The sequence below is a fragment of the Heptranchias perlo genome, chromosome 9, assembly GCF_035084215.1.
Source record: "Heptranchias perlo isolate sHepPer1 chromosome 9, sHepPer1.hap1, whole genome shotgun sequence".
Taxonomy (NCBI): domain Eukaryota; kingdom Metazoa; phylum Chordata; class Chondrichthyes; order Hexanchiformes; family Hexanchidae; genus Heptranchias; species Heptranchias perlo.
The window spans coordinates 65132690-65156032 of record NC_090333.1 but is presented as its reverse complement, the minus strand read 5'-3'; the positions used below and the strand labels follow the sequence as shown (position 1 = coordinate 65156032).

Here is a 23343-nt window from a genome sequence, read left to right as displayed (position 1 = left end):
ATGAGTAACGAACCAAAATTAGTTAACAATCTGACTGTAAGGGAACATCTTGCGCATAGTAACCATAATATGATTGAATTTGAATTTGATATTAGGTTTGAGAGGGAGAAGCAAGAATCACAAACCAAGGTTTTAAATTTAAATTTAAGTAAACTGGGCTGAGATGTTAGTGGGCAAACCTACAGAGAAACAGTGGGAAGCATTCAAAGAAGTATTTGGTACAATACAGAACCAGTACATACACCTAAAAGGCAAAAGCACCACTTGTGTAGTTAAGCAACCATGGTCAACAAACAAGGTAAGAGACAGTATTAAACTAAAAAAGGCTTACACAAATGCAAGGAAAATGGAAATCCAGCAAACTGGAACAGCTATAAAAAAAGGGATAAAAAGAAAGTAATATATGGTGTAAAAAGGGAGTATGAAAAAAACTTGCAAGAGATATCGAAGCTAACAGTAAAAGTTTTAATAAATATATTGAGAGAGTGGTGAGGGAGGGAGGAATTAAAGGCAGGTGCAAGTGAGTCTATAATGGATAATAAGGAAATGGCAGACTTATTAAATTAATATTTTGTATCAGTTTTCACAGTAGATGAAGATGACATAATACCAGCAGTACACGGGAACCTAAAAATAACTCAAGGGGAGGAACTTAGTGGATTTAATATAAGTAAAGAAATGGTAATGGAGAAGATTATGGGACGTACGGTGGATAAATCTCCAGGACCTGGTTTCCACCCTGGGGTATTAAAAGAAACAGGTGGGGGTAGGTGTGTTTGTCACTTAAAAAAAATAGGTTAAATGAAGTTGAGGTACAGACCAGCCATGATCTAATTGAATGATGGAATTTGCATGAGGGGCTGAATGGCCTCCTCCTGTTCCTATGTAGTTGTCTGGCCTTTCACAATGCCTGCCTTCCTCCCTCAGAACAGTATTCCCAATGCTAAAGAGAGCCTGATGGGCTGGGGGGGGTGGGGGTGGGGAGGATAAGGCACTAGACACCTTGGGCAAATGGTGCTATTGTCAGGGGTCTCACATCCATTGGAGGCTGAATAGAGTGTTCCAGGCTGTGGCCCAACTGGTCTTTCTCAAATCGCTGCGAATGCCATTCCATCCACCAGTGGGTTGGTGGAGGGCAGGATGCCAAGCTAACAAGCAATACCACTTTCTCTCCAGGCACCTGACACCCATGAGCAGCTCCCTGCCCCTGAAGAGATTTTCTTAAGAAGAATACGAGCTGCAGGGCCCAGCTGCACACATGGAGCAACAGCCTGAAGTTGGTCCTTCACAAATGGCCGCGAGGTACTGTCTGATCAAGAGCAGCCGGCCACCTCGCTCACTACTGACATTCAAGGGGCACCCAGAGGGAGCACATGATTAGCAACTGGAAACAGAGCGCTTAGAGGCACAAGGGGGAAGCACAGTGGTGGAAATTAGCAGTGGGGCCATATTGGAGTTTTGTTGGATTTTTTGTATTAATAATTGCCAGATGATTTTCAGACACTTAAAATGTGCCTCTGTTTGACTGTAATAAGATGTTCATATCTGGGTAGGATGTTGGAGCAGTGGTAATGTCGATGAGGGTCTGATCTGAAGGCTGAATCCAGACAGACAGGTATTCAATTTTTAGTTCCTGGAGGGCTGTCAGAATGTCATTAATAGACTTAAATCTATGTCATGCTTCATTCTTAGTTAAAGCAATCTTTCATTAAATTGCTTCCAATATTTCTTGCAGCTGGAAGGGGTTGGTCATCTTCTTGAGTACCATCAGGGGTGAGGTAATCAGTTCCCTGGGTTCTCTAGTCGAGATTTCTTCTTGATGCTCCTGTATACCTATTGCTCTTGCCAGTGCGAGATTATGAGGCATGCAGCACACCAAAGCAATCCTGGACAGCCTGGAAGAAGAGTACTGTGAAGTTCATCCTGAACAGTCTAGGCAACTGAAGCATGATTTCAGGATGCCAATGGTGTGTTCTATTATAACTGTAGTCAAAGAATGAACCTCATTGTAATTCTCCTTTGCACTGCCCCTGGGAAAACACACAGGGGTCATCGGAAATGGCTGGAGAGGGCACCTTGGTCCCCCAGAAAACAGCCAGATGTGACGGTGTCCCCTAAAACATAGTGGGCATTCTCAACTGCCTTAGAACAAACACATCACAGGAGCTCCCGGCATGTAGGTATTCACATGCATTATGCAGTGCTGGTGGTCACAGATAAGTTGAACATTGAGACAGTAGATTCCCTTTCTATTTATATATGAAGCAGCAGTCAGTAACGTCCCTTATACACCTCCGCATTGCTGAGTGGGACACATGATTGATGTTTGCACTGGCAGCCTGAAAGGAACCAGAGGCATAGGAGTTGAGGGTGAGGGTGATGGTCACCTTCACTTCAACTGAGAGAGCAGTTGAGTTTCTTGAGATTGGGCTCGGATCCACATTCAGCATTTCACAAATATCCTCAGCAGTTCCTCTGGGGAACCTTAACCTCTTCAAATATTGCTTCACTTTGAGGCTTACAAAACTTCTTCTGCATGTCCAAAGGGAGGGGTGCAGGAAGGTGGGAAGCATCTACCTCCTGTGCAGTTGAACTCTTGCTTTAACTCTTTGAATCTGCACTCCTTCATCATCCACTGCAGCTAAGAATAGGGAATTCCAATGGGAAAAACCATACTTGAATGGCTTTTGGAAGGGGGGGGGGGGAAAGAGAAAGATAAAACGGGGAAATGTGAAGTGCTTCATTAAAGTTGAAAGGAGAAAACAATATTCACCAGACCACAGAACAGCACCCAGTAATACCAAAAAATGAATCTCAAAAACCAGAGTTAATATATTCATAAAACTCACAGTTATAGCTTGCAATGACAACCTCCACCATTCACGACATCTTGGCAACAAGGGATGCCTGTTTTACACAGACAGGCTTCTGTTTGGGATCCAAAGCGGCAAGGGAGCACAAAAGTCCTGGTGAGTGACATTGTTAGGATGCAGGGGTCCCTGGGGTGCATTAACGGGCAGGCATGTCACCTGAGTGAGGGACCTGAGGTCAGAAATCCAAGAATACCTATTGTGGGGCAGATGCCAGGCGCCGTGTGACCCCATTTAACTTCCAGTTTAACTCTAGAACAACAGCGGAAAGCCCGGGACATTATCCGGGGAGTTAAGTGAGTGCTTTTTGGACACTAGTTTGCTGATGTGCATTACAATGTCCAACCAACAAATCTGCTTTTCTTTGTAATCATAAGTCTGATTGCAATGTACACGTATACATAGCACTTTCATTGTACTTTATTTCTTCCAAATTGTGCTTGGTTTTCCTAACCTTTTATGGTTTTATTTTGCTTTCTTATTAATACAAGCTAAAACTATTCAAATATCGAGTGGTGCTACCGTGCTATACAACAATCAGTTAATAGCCGTATTTTGACCCAGTTTGGGTAAAACCCACCTTATACCGTTTTAATTTCTGATTTTCTTCTTCAATCAGCATCTGATATTTAGCTACTTCTGACTGAATAGAGTTTATGATACTGTTGCTCTGATCTGTATCCATGGGTTCTTCCTGCACAGAGAAAACATAGGATAGAAAGAACCTTTTCAGTACCCAATTTACTTTTAAGCTTCCAAATGCACAACCATTTTTAAATCTTGTCATTTCTTACGTGTATAATTTTATAGGTATTTCAGATAAAGAGTACAAAGAAATGTAAATCATGAAAAGTTAAACAATAAAAGGAGCAAATGGCTGCTGCCCCCCTGTAATCCCCAGGATCTGTGAAAGTCCCTTATAATGGAGTACAGTCCACTCCTTTTAATTCAAAGTTGCTTAACTCAAATAATCTAATAATTCAAATACTTTTAGGACTAAATTCCACGTAGCTGTGTATTTACATTGTTTAATTCAGATTATTCGATAATTCCCCAATTTTTTTTAAGCACAAAATTGGCTGAATTATCATTAGCAGCCTGTGAATGGGAGCTGTGCCAAGGAATGCTCGAAAAGCCAAGCTTCCCTTTGTTGTAAAACTGTTGCGACAAAGAGGGCAGAAGAGACAAAAGACTTAAGAGAAATAACTTAAAGATGAAAGTAAATTAGGAATTGATGAAATAAATTGAAACAGACTGAAAAAGAGATACAGAAAAGGAAGCAAACTAGAAGGCAGAAACAGACATGAGTGGCTTGGTAATGCACAGTACATCGAGGTCCAACTGCAGAGTAGAAAGATGCAAATTAATTCCTATGATTACTCGCACAATGAGTGGTCAAACCGTTCTGAAGAGGCACAAGTCAAACACTTCTACAAAGGGAGGAAAGGAGAATGACCTCTGCTATTCTTACATACCTTCAGTAGGTAGATCGAGCATAAGCAAAATATATGGCAATCAAAACAGGTGAAATGGGAAAAAAATAAAGTGCTTCACACCAAAGGAGGGGGGAAAAGGTGGAAAGAGTCTAACACAAAAAGAACAAGAAAATAATAACATTAAAAAAACATACAAACTGGAAGATAAAAAAATAGAAAACAAAAGGACCTAGTAGTCACAAAGTAGGCAGAAGCCCCAAATTCACAGCACAAAGATGGGAGCAATCCTGAAGAATAAAACAGAAAGTGTAACAGAAGCCAAAAGGGTATGACTCTCAGTCCATGACTGTGTTAGATTCTGATGTAGTGAAGTGGAACTGGAAACACGTGGAAGTTTAATGAACATCAACTCTTTGGACCATAAGATAGTTTTAGCCCAGTTCGTGGACCAAATTATTCAGAAGGTCGTGAGATGCATATTATGGTACTCTGCAGCATGGTATCATTGGTTGCTATGGCAACCTGGCACCTAAAGGCCTCACACAGGTTTTGAAATAAAATGTTCAAAGGCTGCCATTACTCAGCATTACTGTATACAGCCATGCATTAGAATTTAAATTTATGCTTCTTTTTGGGGTTTAAAGTCGGGGACTCATTTTATACACGGATCATATCATCCCTGAGCATTCCCTCTGGGCCAGCTTCCCTCCTAGTGAAACAATTTCACTAAATACTGTTGACTAAACTGCGGACGGTACCAGTGCACTGTCGACTGTTGCTCCATTCTGCTCCTCCAGGACCAGGATATCGAATCGGCAACTTTCCCTCCCAACTTTAGTCCAAGCTCCCACTGTTTATTTAAGATCAGTTAGCCCAGCACAGTAGTTACAGGGAGAGATGATTTAACATCAGCAGTGGGTAGGAATGCACTGATTGAAATGAGAACGAACAGAAAGAAAAGACATTCATCGATGCCAGTCAACAGGAAGGTGAGAATTTCGTGGGCACAACCTTTATAATGTTATCATTGCCTTATAAGAGAGAGTTATGTTTATTTTTTGGATGGAGGTTTGGGGGGGGCGGGGGGGGGGGGGAAAGAGAAGAGGGAACGTTGCTTTACATGTAAGTAATACATTAAAACCAAAAAAAGGGTCAATGCTGAAAGTCAGTGGGAACTTCAAGCAGCTTTTGAAGCAAAGCCAAAAGGAATCTGGGGAAAAGCTAACTGAGACATGAAAATGAAAAAAAATTGATGAATGTCAAGAATATCAGAATGAAATATCATAATCAACTTGGAGAGACTAAAAAAGGCCTCACTGCAAAGACTGACATTCCGATAAGATTGTCAACAAGTGGATGGAGCAATCTGGAAGTAATGTATGAGCTGGTCAGGACCAAACCATTGAACATTTAAGGATAACTAAGCCGAAGATATAGTAAACCAAATAGTAGTTACAAATGTTATGAAACACCGAATCCAAAGGGAACAAAATGGCGTAGAAGTTGAGAAATTAGAAGGGAATACTCATTTAAGGCTTTAGATGGAACAGGAAGCCAGTAAAGTAGAAGTGACCAGCAATCCTATCCAGCTAGTCAGTAGCATTTCAACTGTCAGGAAGTGAGGACTCAACTACCAGCAAATAAATCCACACCAGCGCTTATCCATAAACTTAAGAAGGAACAAGTGGTACCCAGCATTCCATAGAAGATGACCAAGCTCAACGCCACCTTCCCTGGAAATATCACAGAGACTGAAGGGAAGCCACTGGTTAAGTTTACATTTCCAATGATGGAGGTCCAAAGGATGACCCAGTTCCCATCACATATATCCCCAAGTGCAAAGTTCACTTTGTCTTACATCCTTTAGAAAATAAATTTTCCTCATCCTCCGAAATGTGCTAAATACTGTTCAAAACTTACTCAACAGCCAGTTGGGTTGGGTTCCAGAAGAATTTTCATGCTGCATTCCTGTTAAGAGGACTGAAAATCAATCAGCAAAAAGGATAATAAGCCCGAAGTGACAACATACCTTGACACTGATTTTAATCCATATGGCTTAAGCAGCAGACTATGGTGAAAGTGATCCTCAAGAATGCTGATCAGCTAGAGAGCAAAGGTACCACCCAGAAGATCCCAGTAACAATACAGAATTAACTCATATCAGCCAGAGCAGCAATCGAAAACATAAGAACTAGGAGCAGGAGTAGGCCATATGGCCCCTCACCCCTGCTCCGCCATTCAATAAGATCATGGCCGATCTTCTACCTCAACTCCACTTTCCCACCTGATCCCCATATCCCTTGATTCCCTTAATGTCCAAAAATCTATCCACCTCAGCCTTGAATATAGTTAACGACTGAGCATCCACAGCCCTCTGGGGTTGAGAATTCCAAAGATTCACAACCCTCTGAGCGAAGAAATTTTTCCTCATCTCGGTCCTAAACGGCCGACCCCTTATCTTGAAACTATGACCCTTAGTTCTAGACTCTCCAGCCAGGGGAAACAGCCTCTCAGCATCTACCCTGTTAAGCCCTCTAAGAATTTTATACGTTTCAATAAGATCACCTCTCATTCTTCTAAACTCCAGAGAATATAGGCCCATTCTACTCAGTCTTTCCTCAAAGGACAACCCTCTCATCCCAGGAATCAATCTAGTGAATCTTTGTTGCACCACCTCTAAGGCGAGTACATCCTTCCTTAGGTAAGGAGACCAAAACTGTACACAGTACTCCAGGTGTGGTCTCACCAGAGCCCTATATAATTGCAGCAAGATCTCCTTACTATTATACTCCAATTCCCTTGCAATAAAGCCTAACATACCATTTGCCTTCCTAACTGCTTGCTGTACCTACATGTTAACTTTGTGATGTGTGTGTTAAGGACACCGAAATCCCTTTGACTACCAACATTTCTTAGTCTCTCACCTTTTAAAAAAAAATTCTGCTTTTCTATTCTTCCTACCAAAGTGGATAATTTCACATTTCCCCACATTGTATTCCATCTGCAACCTTCTCGCCCACTCACTTAACCTATTTATATCAGTTTGCAGCCTCTTTGCGTCCTCCTCACAGCTTACTTTCCCACCTAGCTTTGTATTGTCAGCAAACTTGGATACATTACACTCGGTCCCCTCATCTAAGTCATTGATATATATTGTAACAGCTGAGGCCCAAGCACTGATCCTTGCGGCACCCCACTAGTTACAACCTGCCAACCCAAAAATGACCCATTTATTCCTACTCTGTTTTCTGTCCCTTAACCAATCCCGAATTCCATATGCCCTTATCTTGTGTAATAACCTCTTGTGTGGTACCTTATCGAATGCCTTTTGAAAATTCAAATATACTGCATCCATTGGTTTCCCCCTTATCTACCCTGCTAGTTACACCTTCAAAAAACTCTAATAGATTTGTCAAACGCAATTTCCCTTTTCATAAAACAGTGTTGACTTTGCTTAATCATATTATGATTTTCTAAGTGCCCTGTTACTATGTCCTTATTCACCTTGAGGTGATACAATTGGCCAGTTTCTCATTTTCTCCTTCACCGAAGACTTTGATGGGCTTCTTCCAGTCCTTCACTCAAATGGCCATTCTTCAAGTTTAAGCCCAGACAATGAGTGTTAGCAAGACATTCTCCATGGAAATAATCGCAGCAGAATCCAATTCTGCCTTCAACCAATGCACATTTTTCAGCAGGAGTTAAAAGACATAAATCAAGAGAGGGAACTATGGCTGATTTCTCCCTCATGAGCTCAGAGGTGCTGTGGCCAACAATGATATACCAACTACGACTCAAACTGAAATCAGCTCAAGCACACACCTGGAATTGAACCAGGAACCTTCTGGTCTGTTTGACTCAGTTGCAGCTTTTACCAACTCAGCCACGGGGGAAGTAATGTGAAAGGGGTTTCTGCCAAACCCGCTCCTAGATCTCCTGTAAACTAGATGGTCACAAAAGACTTTAGAGCCAAGGAATCAATCATGCCATCAGCGTTGCTGACCATGATTTAGAGTATAAGTAATTAGGGAAGGAAAAACCATACCGTGACCAAAAGACCTTGAATGCACTAAGTGAGACTTTCTGAACTGGGATGAATTGCAAACAAAGGTTTAACCTTTAAAATACAAAAACAGGGTACAGGACGTAAACTTACAATCTCAGTATTCCTCATTTGTCATCTAGAGAACAGGAGCCAGGTAAGAAACTGGAGAAACTTCTAGTAGTGCTAACATTTAAAGAGAATTCTTCCACGTAGACAACAATGTTGTACATTCTCTATCAACATAATGAAAGCTGTTATCCAAACACCAAAGTAAGATTGCACACTGTAACTTTTACCCAGTTCTTCATCATAATAAAGTTGCTTCAAAACTACACCGAACTGAAGTAGATAATAATGTCTTACAAAAGAGAAGTTCCCACTTGCCAACTATCCAACAGCTACATTACTTGCATTGCATACTTCTTTTATAAGAACATAAGAAATAGGAGCAGGCGTAGGCCATCCGGCCCCTCGACCCTGCTCCACCATTCAACAAGATCATGGCTGATCTTCTACCTCAACGCCATTTTCCTGCACCATCCCCATATCCCTGGATGACTTTAATATCTAGGAATCTATCGATCTCTGTTTTGAACGTACTCAATGACTGAGCCTCCACAGCCCTCTGGGTTAGAGAATTCCAAAGATTCACCACCCTCTGAGTGAAGAAATTTCTCCTCATCTCAATCCTAAATGGCCTACCCTTTATTCTGAGACTGTGACCCCTGGTTCTAGACTCCCCAGCCAGGGGAAACATCCTCCTTGCATCTACTCTGCCGAGCCCTGTAAGAATTTTGTATGTTTCAATGAGATCACCTCTCATTCTTCTAAACTCTAGAGAATACAGGCCTAGTCTACTCAATCTCTACTCATACGACAATCTCGCCAACCCAGGAATCAGTCTGGTGAATCTTCGTTGCACTCCCTCTATGGCAAGTATATCCTCTCTTAGGTAAGGAGACCAAAATTGTACACAATATGCCATTTAGATGGAAAATATTCCATTCATTTATTATAAGTCAAAACAGCTGTTCAGAGACTCCACAAGTAAATCGTGGGTTAGACCAGAAACCATGTAACATTATGGCTTAATTTAGCCTACAATCAACAATCTCTGGTTGTAGCATTTCCATAGGCTGCTCACTAAATTAAATCCCGGAAATTCGATATCCAGAGAAAGAAAAAGCTCTCATAACTTTGATGAAATTAGAGCAAGCTGCTAGGTGTGCACAAAAAATCCAAAGCCAGACAATGACAGAACTACAATAACTATCATCAAAGTGTTTTTTTAATAAATCACAAGGTTCTTCTAGACTCTTAACACTCTAGCATCGAAAAACTTGGAAATGCACTAAACAGTGAGGAAGTTAACAACAGACTTCAGGGGACATAGACAGATTAGTGAAATGGGCAGACACGTGGCAGATGAAATTTAATGCAGAGAAGTGTAAAGCGATGAATTTTTGGAGGAAGAATGAGGCGAGGCAATATAAACTAAATGATACAATTTTAAAGACAGTGCAGTAACAGAGAGACCTGGGTGTTCACATATTCAAATCTTTGAAGGTGGCAAGACAAGTTGATAAAGCTGTTAAAAAAGCATACAGGATCCTTGGCCTTATAATTAGAGACAGAGTACAAAAGCATGGAAGCTATGCTAAATCTTTATAAATCACTGGTTGGGCCTCAGCTGGAGCATTGTGTCCAATTCTCAGCATCACACTATAGGAAGGATGTCAAGACTTGAAGAGGGTGCACAGGAGATTTACCAGTATGATACCAGAGATGGGGGGACTTCAGTCATGTGGAGAGACTAGAGAAGTTGGGATTGTTCTCCTTAGAGCAGAGGAGGTTAAGGGGAGAGTTAATAGAGATGTTCAAAATTATCAGGGGTTTTGATTGAGTAAATAATGAGAAACTGTTTCCATTGACAAGAGGATATATACTTGAAATGGAAAATTTTGCAGGGCTATGGAGAAAAGAGCAGGGTTATGGAGAAAAGAGCAGGGTAGTGGCACTAATTGGATAGCTCTTTCAAAGAGCCAGCACAGGCATGATGAGCCAAATGACCTCCTTCTGTGCTGTATGATTTTATGATAAGTACTTAGCAAATTAACCAGATGCTCGTGCGGTCCCTTCAGTACCTTATGTGACTGAGAAATGCAGTTGCCTTGAATCGTAGCAATAACTGAAGATAAAAAGTGTGTTGCCAACAACAGAAAAGGCAACAAATTAATACAAAAATGAGAAACAAAGTAACAGATGAAAGCAAAACAAGTATTAGAATGTGAACAGAAAGAAAAAAAAAATCGGTGAAAAGCATAAAGACTAAAGATAGCAAACAAGGATTCAGAAAGAGATCACAAAAAGTGAAGAAAGAAATAAAATGAGAAAAATAAGGAAAACTTAACACACAAGACAATGAGTGACATTTAAAAAAAAAACTTTTAAGAGCCAGATGAATAGAATCTGCAGCTGGTGGCCAGAGTAAAATCTGACCCAGCAAAAGGAAGCCACAGCTGCCCAGGATTGCAGACCGATTACCTTTTAACGTAATTAAGTGCACGCCATGCAACCAGATTATACACAAGACAAAGAGCTCTCACCTCACAGGAGAGGAATGGCGCCATTGGTTGCCAAGGCAACCTGTCACTGAAAGACAAGTCAAGGACTCAAGGTATATATTTTTATTGCTAAGTAACTTTATCACTAGTAGGTTTTCTTCTCTACTAAGTCACGCTTATTTTTGCTTTCAGCACTAGGTATATTTTGTGAGAAGTATATTGGTACGGTAAGTGAAAGGTGGCTGATGTAATGCCGTGAATGTAGTTCGCTATTGTTACAACTTTCAGATCCTTACTTGAAATTTTGTTGCAGTTTTGAAATTCTTTTCCTTGTGAATATTTTCCTCCAAGCATTGATTGAATATTGTGATGCCTACGCACTTGCTCCCAGTCAAACATTTGCTACTGATTCAATGGGTGATCAGAAACACTGGCAGGCATATTAGCACTTTGCCAATCATAATGTTAACCTTGAACTGTGATCATGAGATATTATAACAAAAGTAATAATTTACAGACACACTGCACAGATTTTAGAATATATTGTAAAATGCAAGCTGTAAACTAATTTTTCATTATAATTGTACTAGAGGCTGGACACATTTTAAAACCTTAATTTCTGCACAATTCCAAGTTCCAGGTTGACACAAAGAAACTGCATTTCGGGCAGTAGTCTATTACTATTTCCACGTCAGATTTTGTGCTAAAAAATGTAAAAATACAACGTATGCAGCCAATAAAATAACATGATGAATAGTTCTCTCACATGCAAGTGGAAAACTGCATTTATTCCGTACTAGCAAATCTCTTGTGGCATTGCTCAGTGAGTCAGATGATACTTTGCTCCATAAGGAAAAGAGCAATGTTCCATGTAATACAGATGTATTATTCTGCTAAGGTGAAGTTTGAGTGATTTAATACATTTCCATATTTTTTTTAAAATAGGAATTTTCTCCCCCCTCACGGCTCAGTTCTGATGTACTGCTCTTTAAGGAAAATGAAATTTGAGCCAATGAGGTAAACCTGTGACACAAAAATTTGAACAAGCTAAGTGGGACACTGAAGTGTGACAGACAATAGGAGATATTTGCAACATGTACCATTCTTATTATTAGAAGATTTCCTGCAGCAATCCTCACAGTAAGTCAGATGATATGCTCTATGGTGAGGATAGGGTGCTATACAATATAAGGGCCCAGATTTTGCTTTCAAAATAACGGTGAGGCTAATGGCGCTCGCTGTTATTTATGGGGAAATGGTACAGCAACTTCAGGCGAGGGGCAGATGCACGGTTAAATGCAAATATCCAAAGGTTGCTGTCTGAGTTGCGCCGCTCCTCTGTTAGCTTCGCGAAAATGGCATTTCGCTGTCTACCTCACCATTGAAAGGCGTGAAATTGCTGTATTTGCACAGTAGATGCGAACTAAACTCACCACGAAGACAAGACTTGTCTACTTCAGTCTAAGTACCTTTTAACGATGTGTTAAATGTAATTAACCTCCCTGGCACTGAAAATTAATTATTACAAGTGTGAAGTCTCATCCTTTCACATTTTAATTGTTGTTGAGAGATTTAAAATATGTAAAATTTTAAATTTTAAATTTTTATTGTACTTTTCCTCTCTATTTCTCTTTCTGTTCCTGATTTGACATGGAATTCACCCACTCTAATTTACACTTCTTAGTCCTTGTGCTGCTTATTTCTCAATCCTTCAATCTGATTGGTTAAGGAGATACACAGTTGCTTGCCCTGTTCTCAGGTCCCAGATGCTCTGTTTCCCTTGCCACGCACGCCGTTATCAGCTCGCACTCCAGCAACTTGCTACGCAAAAAATTTAAGAAACAAAACGTGCAAGAGCAAATCTAACTGACAGCAGATGTTGTTAGATGCCCTGCTACAGCAAATTCTGCTAACGTGCAGGTGCATTCCCTTAAGGCCGTAACGTCTAATTGCTGTTAAATAAACAGAGGTTCAGGTCATTCAACAACAGAACTTGCATTTATAAAGCACCTTTAAAGTAGTAAAACTTCCCGAGGCACATCATAGGTGCATCATCAAACAAAATTTGACACCGAGCTACATGAGGGGATATTAGGACAGGTGAAAAGAGGTAGGTTTTAAAGAGCGTCTTAAAGGAGGAGGGAGACGGAGAGTTTTAGGGAGGGAATTCCACAGCTTAGGCACGGCCGCCAATGGTGGAGCGTAAGTGGCAAGAATTGGAGGAGCGCAGAGATCTCAAGGGTTGTAGGGCTGGAGGAGGTTATAGGGAGGGGCAAGGCCATGGAGGGATTTGAAAACAAGGATGAAAATTGTAAAAATCGAGGCATTGCCAGACCGGGGGCCAATGTAGGTCAGCGAGCACAAAGGCGATGGGGGAAACTGGACTTGCTGCAAGTTAGGATACGGGCAGCAGGGTTTTGGTTCTCAAGTTCATGGAGGGTGGAAGATGGGAGGCCAGCCAGGAGAGCACTGGAATAGTCAAGTCTAGAGGTAAAAAAGGCATGGATGAGGGTTTCAGCAGCAGGTGAGCCGAGGCAGGAGCGGAGACGGGCGACGTTACGGAGGTGAAAGTAGGTGGTCTGGGTGATGGAGCAGGTATGTGGTCAGAAGCTCATCTCAGGGTCAAATATGACAGCAAAGTGGCGAACAGTCTGGTTCAGCCTCAGACAGTGGCCAGGGAGAAGTTTGGAGTCGGTGGGTAGGGAACGGAGTTTGTGGCAGGGACCGAAGACAATGGCTTCGGTCTTCCCAATATTTAGTTGAAGGAAATTTTTGCTCATCCAGTACTGGATATTGGACAAGCAGTGTGACAAATCAAAGACGTTTGTGGGGTCGAGAGAGTTGGTGGTGAGGTAGAGGTGGTTGTATTCAGCATACATGTGGAACCTGACGCTGTGTTTTCATTTGATGTCACCAAGGGGCATCATGTAGATGAGAAATAGGAAGGGGCCAAGAATAGATCCTTGGGGTCTCCAAAGATAACGGTGCGGGAGTGGGAAGCGAAGCCGTTACAGGTGATTCTCTGGCTATGACTGGATAGATAAGAATGGAACCAGGTGAGCGCAGTCCCACCCAGCTGGAGTATAACTGTTGTTTGGTCAGACAACCTTGCAGACTGGAATGTGCTCATCAGGTTCAGGCTAGAGGTTAGAAGTTCAAGTCAGAAGCCTCTAGCATTTTAAGATTGCTTTATATCTGTAACAAAGTGCAACGTCTGGACATTCCTGATGTACTATTTTTAATACATTACCAGCAAATCTCCCTTGGATTGCTTGTGGTAAGTTAGATAATATGCCGTTTTGTAAGGACAGAAGCATTATGCCAGTGGTATTCACAATGTATTATTCTGTTGGTATGGTGGAGCTGTATCCCTTTAAAGGCCCAAACTCTAATTGTTAAATAACTAGAGCCTCAGAGTTTAATTGTTCTTTGGTCAAGGAACTTTGCAAATTGGATCTGCTGGCCAGTTTTCAGCTTCAGCTCAGCAGCACAGTGCATTTTAGTATTGTCTTGCATGGTACATACTGATGTACTACATACATCAACCTGACTGGAACTAATTCAAATCAACTGGCTGCGTGTTCACTTTCAGTACCACGCAGCATTAGCTTTAACGATGGCAATACTACCGGTTAACTGCCACTGCGTTTTTTAAAAAATTCCTACGGTGTAAACTGGACTTACTCGAGAGATGGTAAACGGAGGTGGTACTTCTCCAAATGGGCTAACAGTGAGACTGCAAGTCAACCAACAGTACAATCACAGTCCTCTGGCTTAATAAAAATGGTGGAAGCAGGTAAACCTGAAGGCTTCCCTTCAGTGATCACTTGCTAAGTGAGGGCATCACATAATTACTGCTTTCCATTCTGGGGTGCCTTCCCATACAAGAGAAAGACCACTTCATTGCAAAAGTGTTTAACAGAACTCAAACATACATTCTAACACTGCACAGGAAGTAGTTTTCTTGGGAAGAAGCCGTATGTAATTCATTTGCAATTTTGATGCTCAAGAGTTATGCTGAAGCGTTTATTCCAAATATCATATTCAATAACTTATTATGCAGTACCTTCTATACACTAGTCAATAAAAATAAAAAATGGGATACAGCTAGCTCCCTGATCCTTTAATGAATTGATTTATTACCTTGAGTGATACTGAGCCATACAGACCAGAAAGGTCTCAGGGTCAACCACTGGTCTGTGCTGATTGACCTTCATGCACGTGTGCATGTTTGTGTTTTTACAGAAACTCTGGGTGAAGATATGAGCAGCTGTGATGCCCTCCATTGCTGAATAGACTCACTTGTGAAGAATGGCCATGTGCACAAAGCATCGGACAAGTTCTGGCATCCATGGAACTATACACCAGCAAAAGTCAGCGTCTTCAATAAAGGCAGGCAGAAGTATACCAAGACTAGTTAGAGCACACCATATTTATATCTCTCTCCAGTGGAATCTTCATTATCCACTATAATGGAAGAGATTCCCCTGGTGATAACTGAGAGTCCCCAAAATTTGGTCTTGCACGTATGATACAGTTGTATCCTAGGCATAGGGATAAAGACAAGTATAACACAGATAACAAGAGGAACATTGTGTAGTTTTAATTGCCAAGAGATGAAATGCAAATAACAAAATAAGTATTATCAGGCTGCGCAACGAGGTGAGGTGCAGCACGAAGCTTCGCCCTGCAAAAATTCTGGTGGGTTAATTAAAACGTAGATAATGGAGATTCCAGGGTCATGCAAATGTCTGAAGATTACATTTAGAATTTTAGTGATACAAGTTAACACTCAGACAGCAAAAGGGATTAAATGTACTAGAAAATATGAAAGCACCAGAAATCAACCAGCAACAGGCAGGCATATATTGATAGGCTTTGTGCCAATAAATGACTCTCACCTCTGTCAGCTTTCTCTGTAGTTCTGTAATCTTTCTTTCATATATCATCTTCCTATCTGACACAATTGCCATAAGGTTAAACCTTATTTCTCCCTCACTGTACCTAGAGCAAAAAATATGTATGACAGTTTTGTACGAAGACACCTAAAACCAATAATGAAATTTGGTCTAATGAAACAAAACAAGAATTAGCCTTTAGTTATTTGCAACCTAGTAAAATGACTCTTTCCAATAAAAAAAGAATTTACATTTCTATAGCCTTTCATGTCCCTGGGATATCCCAAAGTGCTTCACAATCAATTAATTACTTTTGAAGTGCACTTACTGTTGTTTTGTAAACAAATGTGGCAGCCATGATGCACACAGCAAGGTCCTACAAATAGTAAATAAATGAAATACCTAGTAAATCCATTTGGTTGAGGACACCCCGAGAGAACTCTGCTCTTTTTGGAGAAATGCCAATGGGATTTTTACGCATAACTAAAAATAGACTTTTTGTTTCATCTTAAAGACGGCATCGCCAACAATGCAGCACTCAGTCAGTACTGTACTGGTGTGTTGGCGTAGATATTGTACTCAAGTCTTGGACTCAGAGGTGAGATTGCTAACACTCAGCCAAGTCCAACAGCATACATATTCATACTGTAAGAGTAAAGTTGTTTAGCATAGGAAACAACCACAGCAAAAAAAACCTGTAAAATGGACTTATTTTAAGAGCACCATCCACAGAGAGAAAAGGCCATTCAACCCATCAAGCCCATTCCATCCACTGTTCATGTACAATTACTGTATTATGGAGTTCGTCCTCAGTACCACCTGTGCATCCTAAATTCCTTACCTCCTCGAAAAATCAAATCAAGCAGTACCAATATCAACATCTCTATAACCCTCAATTCTCCTCCTCTGACCTTGCTCAAGGCTTGTGAATTTTGGACTTGTGTCTTCTATATCTATGTTCATTAACCAAATAGATTGCTTATTTCATTTTTACTGGTCATTTTTACTGGTCATTTTAAAGACCTGTAACATGTTGTTGTCCCTGTCTTTTCTCCAGCAAAAATCGGTTTAGTTGCTTAAGCATTTTTTCACAAACTAGTCCCCAAGGCTTGGAACCACTTTGGTCACTCAACTCTTTCTAATGCAGCAATATCATTTTTGATGTATTATCACCAAAACCGAATGCCATACTCCAGAAATGGCTTCATTAATGACTAGTACAATCTCAGTATTCACTTGTTTTAATCCAATGCCCATCGGATGCAATGACAACAACTTGCAACGACAAGGTGCATCCCAGTACTCAATAACTGCTTCACATTGACCAGATGCTCTCAAGGTACAATCAATGGTCACTCCCAATCCTTCTCGGCTTCTTTATTTTCATTTTCACTTTATTTATCCAGGATGCACAAGATTATTGGCCAGCGTTCCTCTGATTGTTTCCCCATGTTCCAAGCAATAGCTTGTACCTGGGTGACATGAGATGTCTATCTTAATTCATCTGCATAATTTATCACAGTATCTCTGAAGATTATCAATCTTCTTACAACTGTTCAGCTGCCCACATTGCATCAAATTTTTACTCTATTTCTTATTATTCATACTGGTTACTTTTTCCCCAGGCGGGACATTTTGCATTATCATCACACTGTCTTCTGTTGCTAAACCAATCCTGAATGCATCTACAGCTAGTCATCTATGAGCTTAGCTTTCCCTACTAGTTTTACATGAGGAAATTTGTTAAACAAGTTTTGAAAATACAAGTAAACTACATTTACTAGATTACCTTTGTCCACTAACAGAAGGACAAGAGAATACATAATAACAAAATCATTTTTTCCCTTTTCGAATTTTCTTCGCCCTTCTCCTGAAGATGATGGTTCTTGTTGGCTTACAGTTCTGCAGGTACCAAAAGCCCTCCAGTACGTCGCCCAAGTGACCGTTCTTCACACGTGTACATAGACAGTGGGTAGTGTTAAGTTAGTTTGACCGCAGAGGGCACCAATGCCAAGCCAGATCCTGTTTTCACCCAATGTCCACACACAAACAAACTTTCCTTCAAGAAAGTGGATGGTAAGCAGGAGCAAGAATCATGGCTGACTTTCTCCTCCCTAGCCCAGGGTGCTAAAATTATCACTATCCTGGTCAGATAAGAACATAGGAACAGGAGTAGGCCATTCAACCCCTCGTGCCTGCTCCGCCATTTGATAAGATCATGGCTGATCTGTGATCTGACTCATTATACCCACCTTTGGCCCATATCCCTTAGCACGAGAGAAATCTGAAAAGTCCATGCAACCAACTGGAGCTAGTTTTCAAGCATCCAAATTTTCCCATCACAGTAGCAAATTATATTTTCAATAACATTGATGTTCTTGCCTTTACAATATTCACATTTTATTTAGGACTACTTTCAGTCTTCTATATTTTACCCAATTACCTAACTAATGTGTAGACAACTGTCAAGAATAATTTACTCTTAAACCATAGAAGGGCCAGTGCACCAAAGTAGCCTTAATAAGTTTTCTTTGTACACTGAGTAAAACAAAGGGAAGGAAAGACTTACTTTTGTATTCGCTTCTCTATGACTGGTCGCACTGCACTGATCCAGTCATCTTGATTGCATGTTCCTAATAAAAAAGCACATTGTACCATATCTCTTCAATATTGGCAAAGGACACATATAAATAAAAACATTTTTAAAACCATGGAAGGGCATAAGTTGAACAATCTTAAAGAAAAGTACCTTGAGAAATAAAACCAGTCATTTCTTGGTACCTTCTGCTGAACTTGATAACCTAGTCCTCCCTCAAGGGGAGAAACCAGGGCTTTACAAGCAGCAATCAATGTAGAGTCAAACTCCCCTCAACAACAGCACTTAGTCTCTCTCTGGCTTCTTTAAACCATTTCCCCATATACAGTGCATTTTGTGGCCTTAAACCGATAGATCAGTTTAGCACAGTTCCACCTTATCTGTTGACAACTATTGTCCATTTATGCCCATTAGGAAAAGCTCATGATGTAAACACTCCCCTCACTACTATATAACAAAATACATTGTGTGTTACACAGTAAAATGCTCCTGTGTTTAGAAAACAGTGCATCTTTCGACTTATCACAAGCAATGCCATGGGAGATTCACTAGACAGAGGGTGGTTGTAGAGGGTTGTTTTTCAAACTGGATGCCTGTGTCCAGCGGTGTGCCTCAGGGATCGGTGCTGGTTCCGCTGTTATTTGTTATTTATATTAATGATTTGGATGAGAATTTAGGAGGCATGGTTAGTAAGTTTGCAGATGACACCAAGATTGGTGGCATTGTGGACAGTGAAGAAGGTTATCTAGGATTGCAACGGGATCTTGATAAATTGGGCCAGTGGGCCGATGAATGGCAGATGGAGTTATTAATGTGAGTGATGAATTTGGTAGATCGAATCGGTGCAGGGATGCATACTCGGTTAGATCGGTATGGGCGATGGCGTATACGTTATATGGAACTAGGGAGTTGGGAGAGTATAGATACAGAATAGCTCCTTGAAAGTGGAGTCACAGGTGGATCTAGGGTGGTGAAGAAGGCATTCAGCATGCTTGGTTTCATTGGTCAGAACATTGAATGCAGGAGTTGGGATGTCTTGTTGAAGTTGTACAGGGCATTGGTGAGGCCACACTTGGAGTACTGTGTACAGTTCTGGTCACCCTATTATAGAAAGGATATTATTAAACTAGAAAGAGTGCAGAAAAGATTTACTAGGATGCTACCGGGACTTGATGGTTTGACTTACAGGGAGAGGTTAGACAGACTGGGACTTTTTTCCCTGGAGAGTAGGAGGTTAAGGGGTGATCTTATAGAAGTCTATAAAATAATGAGGGGCATAGATAAGGTCGATAGTCAAAATCTTTTCCCAAAGGTAGGGGAGTCTATAACGAGGGGGCACAGATTTAAGGTGAGAGGGGAGAGATACAAAAGGGTCCAGAGGGGCAATTTTTTCACTCAAAGGGTGGTGAGTGTCTGGAACGAGCTGCCAGAGGCAGTAGTAGAGGCGGGTACAATTTTGTCTTTTAAAAAGCATTTGGACAGTTACATGGGTAAGATGGGTATCGAGGGATATGGGCCAAGTGCAGGCAATTGGGACTAGCTTAGTGGTATAAACTGGGCGACATGGACATGTTGGGCCGAAGGGCCTGTTTCCATGTTGTAAACTTCTATGATTCTAGTGTGTAATTTAATTTTTTGGAAATAAAACCGTTGTATCCTAAATCAGCCACATTTTAAAAGTAAAAAAACACAAACACAAGCAAAATGTTGCTAATTAACAGGTTACTTGGAATACCTCAATTCTTGACTGGAGATCAAGAATTTCTCTCATTTTAAGAGTTATAATCCACTGGTGTCTTGCTGGAAGACTAGTATCCTAGATCTAGGCTGAAGAGACACATCTTTTCTTCCATAGTTTTAAGTATATTAGATGACCATATGATTCTTTTAGTGTTGCACATATCCTGGTGGCGAGTAAAACAACACCAGGGAAATGAAAGCACCAGTGAGATACCATTCTGGTGCAGAAAAATATTGTGAAATTGTTGAGAAATGTCAGACTTTTACAAACGTGCAAGGGGTCTGTTGTATTAGGGCCCTAATAAGATAGAAATTACTAATGGAGAACAACTACTTTATTCTTAGTTTCCACCCATCTCCAATTAGCCTCCATCAGTCTGCATTGGCTCCCCTCTATTCACACTCATTTCTATGTAACTAGCCCCTGCTGATCTCTACTGGCTCCCCTCAATTTGCACTTACTTGGCCCTCACCCTCCTCTCCATTTCTTACATTATACATAACTGAGTTATAACTGTGTTAAACTGACCTGTTTCTTTTAAGCCACAAAATGCACTGTGAAGTGATCTAAAGAGGCCTGTAAGAAACTGTTTGCTATCTATATCCCTGTGAGGAGGAAAGACTCCACAAAAAGAGTGAACCAACCATGGCTAACTAGAAGTCAAAGATGGTATCAGGTTAAAAGAAAAAGCATACAACATGGCAAAGATTACTGGTAAGCCCGAAGATTGGGAAAACTTTAAAAACCATCAAAGGATAACTAAAAGGGAGAAAATAAATTATGAGAGTAAACTAGCAAGAAATATAAAAACTGACAGTAAAAGCTTCTACAAGTATATAAAAAGGAAGAGGGTAGCTAAAGTAAACATTGGTCCCTTAGAGGATGAGATGGGGGAAATAATAATGGATAACAAGGAAATGGTAGAGGAATTGAACAGATATTTTGTATCTGTCTTCACAGTAGAAGACACTAATAACATACCAATAATAGTAGATAATCAAGGGGCAAAGGGGAGGGAGGAACTAAAAGCAATCACTGTCACTAGAGAAAAAGTACGAGGTAAACTAATGGGTCTAAAGGCTGACAAGTCCCCTGGACCTGATGGTTTGCATCTGAGGGTCTTAAAGGAAATGGCTACAGAGATAGTAGATGCATTGGTTGTAATCTTCCAGAATTCACTAGATTCTGGAAAAGTCCCAGCGGATTGGAAAAACGCAAACGGAACACCCCTAGTCAAGAAGGGAGTGAGACGGAAAGCAGGTAACTATAGACCAGTTAGCCTAACATCTGTCATTGGGAAAATGCTAGAATCCATTATTAAGGAAGTAGTAGCAGGACATTTGGAGACTCATAATACAATCAAGGAGAGTCAACATGATTTTATGAAGGGGAAATCGTGTCTGACAAATTTATTAGAGTTCTTTGAGGAACTAACGGGCAGGGGAACCAATGGATGCAATATATTTGGATTTCCAAAAGGTATTCGATAAGGTGCCACATAAAAGATTACTGCATAAGATAAGAGCTCATGGTGTTGGGGGTAATATACTGGCATGGATAGAGGATTGGCTAACTAACAGAAAACAAAGAGTCAGGATAAAAGGGTCATTTTCAAAATGGCAATCTAACTAGTGGGGTGCCTCAACTATTTACAATATATATCAATGACTTGGATGAAGGAACAGTGTCTTGTAGCCAAATTTGCTGATGATACAAAGATAGGTGGAAAAGCAAGTTGCGATGAGGACACAAAGTGTCTGCAAAGGGATATTGACAGGTTAAGCAAATGGGCAAAAATTTGGCAGATGGAATATAATGTGGGAAAATGTGAAGTCATCCACTTTGGGAGGAAAAATAAAAAAGCAAAATATTATTTGAATGGAGAATACTATAAAATGTTGCGGTACAGAGGGATCTGGGTGTCCTCGTACATGAAACACAAAAAGTCAACGTACAGGTGCAGCAGGTAATCCGGAAGGCAAACGGAATATTGGCCTTTATTTCTAGGGGGATGGAGTATAAAAGCAGGGAAATCATGCTACAACTGTACAGGGTGCTGGTGAGACCACACCTGGAGTACTGTGTACAGTTCTGGTGCCCTTAAGGAGGGACATACTTGCATTGTAGGCAGTTCAGAGAAGGTTCACTAGGTTGATTCCGGGTATGGAAGGGTTGTCTAATGAGGAAAGATTGAACAGGTTGGGTCTGTACTCATTGGAGTTTAGAAGAGTGAGAGGAGGTCTTATTGAAACATACATGATTCTGAGGGGACTCGATAGGGTAGATGCTGAGAGGATGTTACCCCTCATGAGGGAAATCTAAAACTAGGGGGCATAGTCTCAGAATAAGGGGTTGCCTGTTTAAGACTGAAATGAGGAGGAATTTCTTCTCCCAGAGGGTCGTGAATCTTTGGAATTCTTTACCCCAAAAAGCTGCAGAGGCTGAGTCATTGAATACATTCAAGGCTGAGTTAGACAAATTTTTGATCAGCAAGGGAGTCAAAGGATACGGGGAAAGGGCAGGAAGGTGGAGTTGAGGTAAAAATCATATCAGCCATGACCTCATTGAATGGCGGAGCAGGCTCGAGGGGCCGAATGGCCTACTCCTGCTCCTATCTCTTATGGTCTAAGAGTGTCTGACTTATTGGTAGTAATACGGTGACAGAATACATAAAATTCTGTTTTTATTACATGGCATTCTAGGATTTTACCAGTGATTTAGGGATTGCACTCCATAATTGTAATTGCTTCTTAAAAAAAATGAAAACCAAAACCCACCAGCTTTGTTATATCCTTAGATCATAACATAAATAATCCTACAGAGCCCACTGTGGAAGGAGCTGGCCAGTTATTTTAGTAGGCAGGAAACCAAAACCATAGGAAAAATAATAGAGATGAAAAATGTTAGTATCAATTAACAGTGGACAATGAAATAATGTTGTGCTCACAGCAAAGTAATTATGGTGTGAAATATTTTTTGCATTTCATGAAGATGGTATGCTAATTGAGAGCAGGTGGCACAGTGAGAGGAAAAGAGTTTACATCATCCAACCCTTTCCACAATTGGGCAAAATAGTTCATTTATCACTGTAGTTGCTTATCTAAAGTGGCATCCTGAGCAATGTGGGATATAATCTTTGTCGCAATCGTGGTGCTAAGCACCACATCCTTGTGACTTTGCTGCTGGTGAGTCA

General features: G+C 40.8%; 1 protein-coding gene across 2 annotated transcripts in view; it reads right to left on the bottom strand.

Moving 5' to 3' along the window:
- Window positions 1-23343, bottom strand: part of uchl5 (ubiquitin carboxyl-terminal hydrolase L5) — a 40213-nt gene that overhangs the window by 4507 nt on the left and 12363 nt on the right. Inside the window, exons 7-9 of one of the 2 annotated variants that reach the window (XM_067990645.1) lie at window positions 18383-18446; window positions 15817-15919; window positions 3451-3564 (exon numbers count right to left, since the gene is read on the bottom strand). In XM_067990645.1, coding sequence (XP_067846746.1) covers window positions 3451-3564; window positions 15817-15919; window positions 18383-18446 — 281 coding nt within the window. The remainder of the gene's footprint in view (window positions 1-3450; window positions 3565-15816; window positions 15920-18382; window positions 18447-23343) is intronic. The other variant, XM_067990646.1, reaches the window with a different exon arrangement.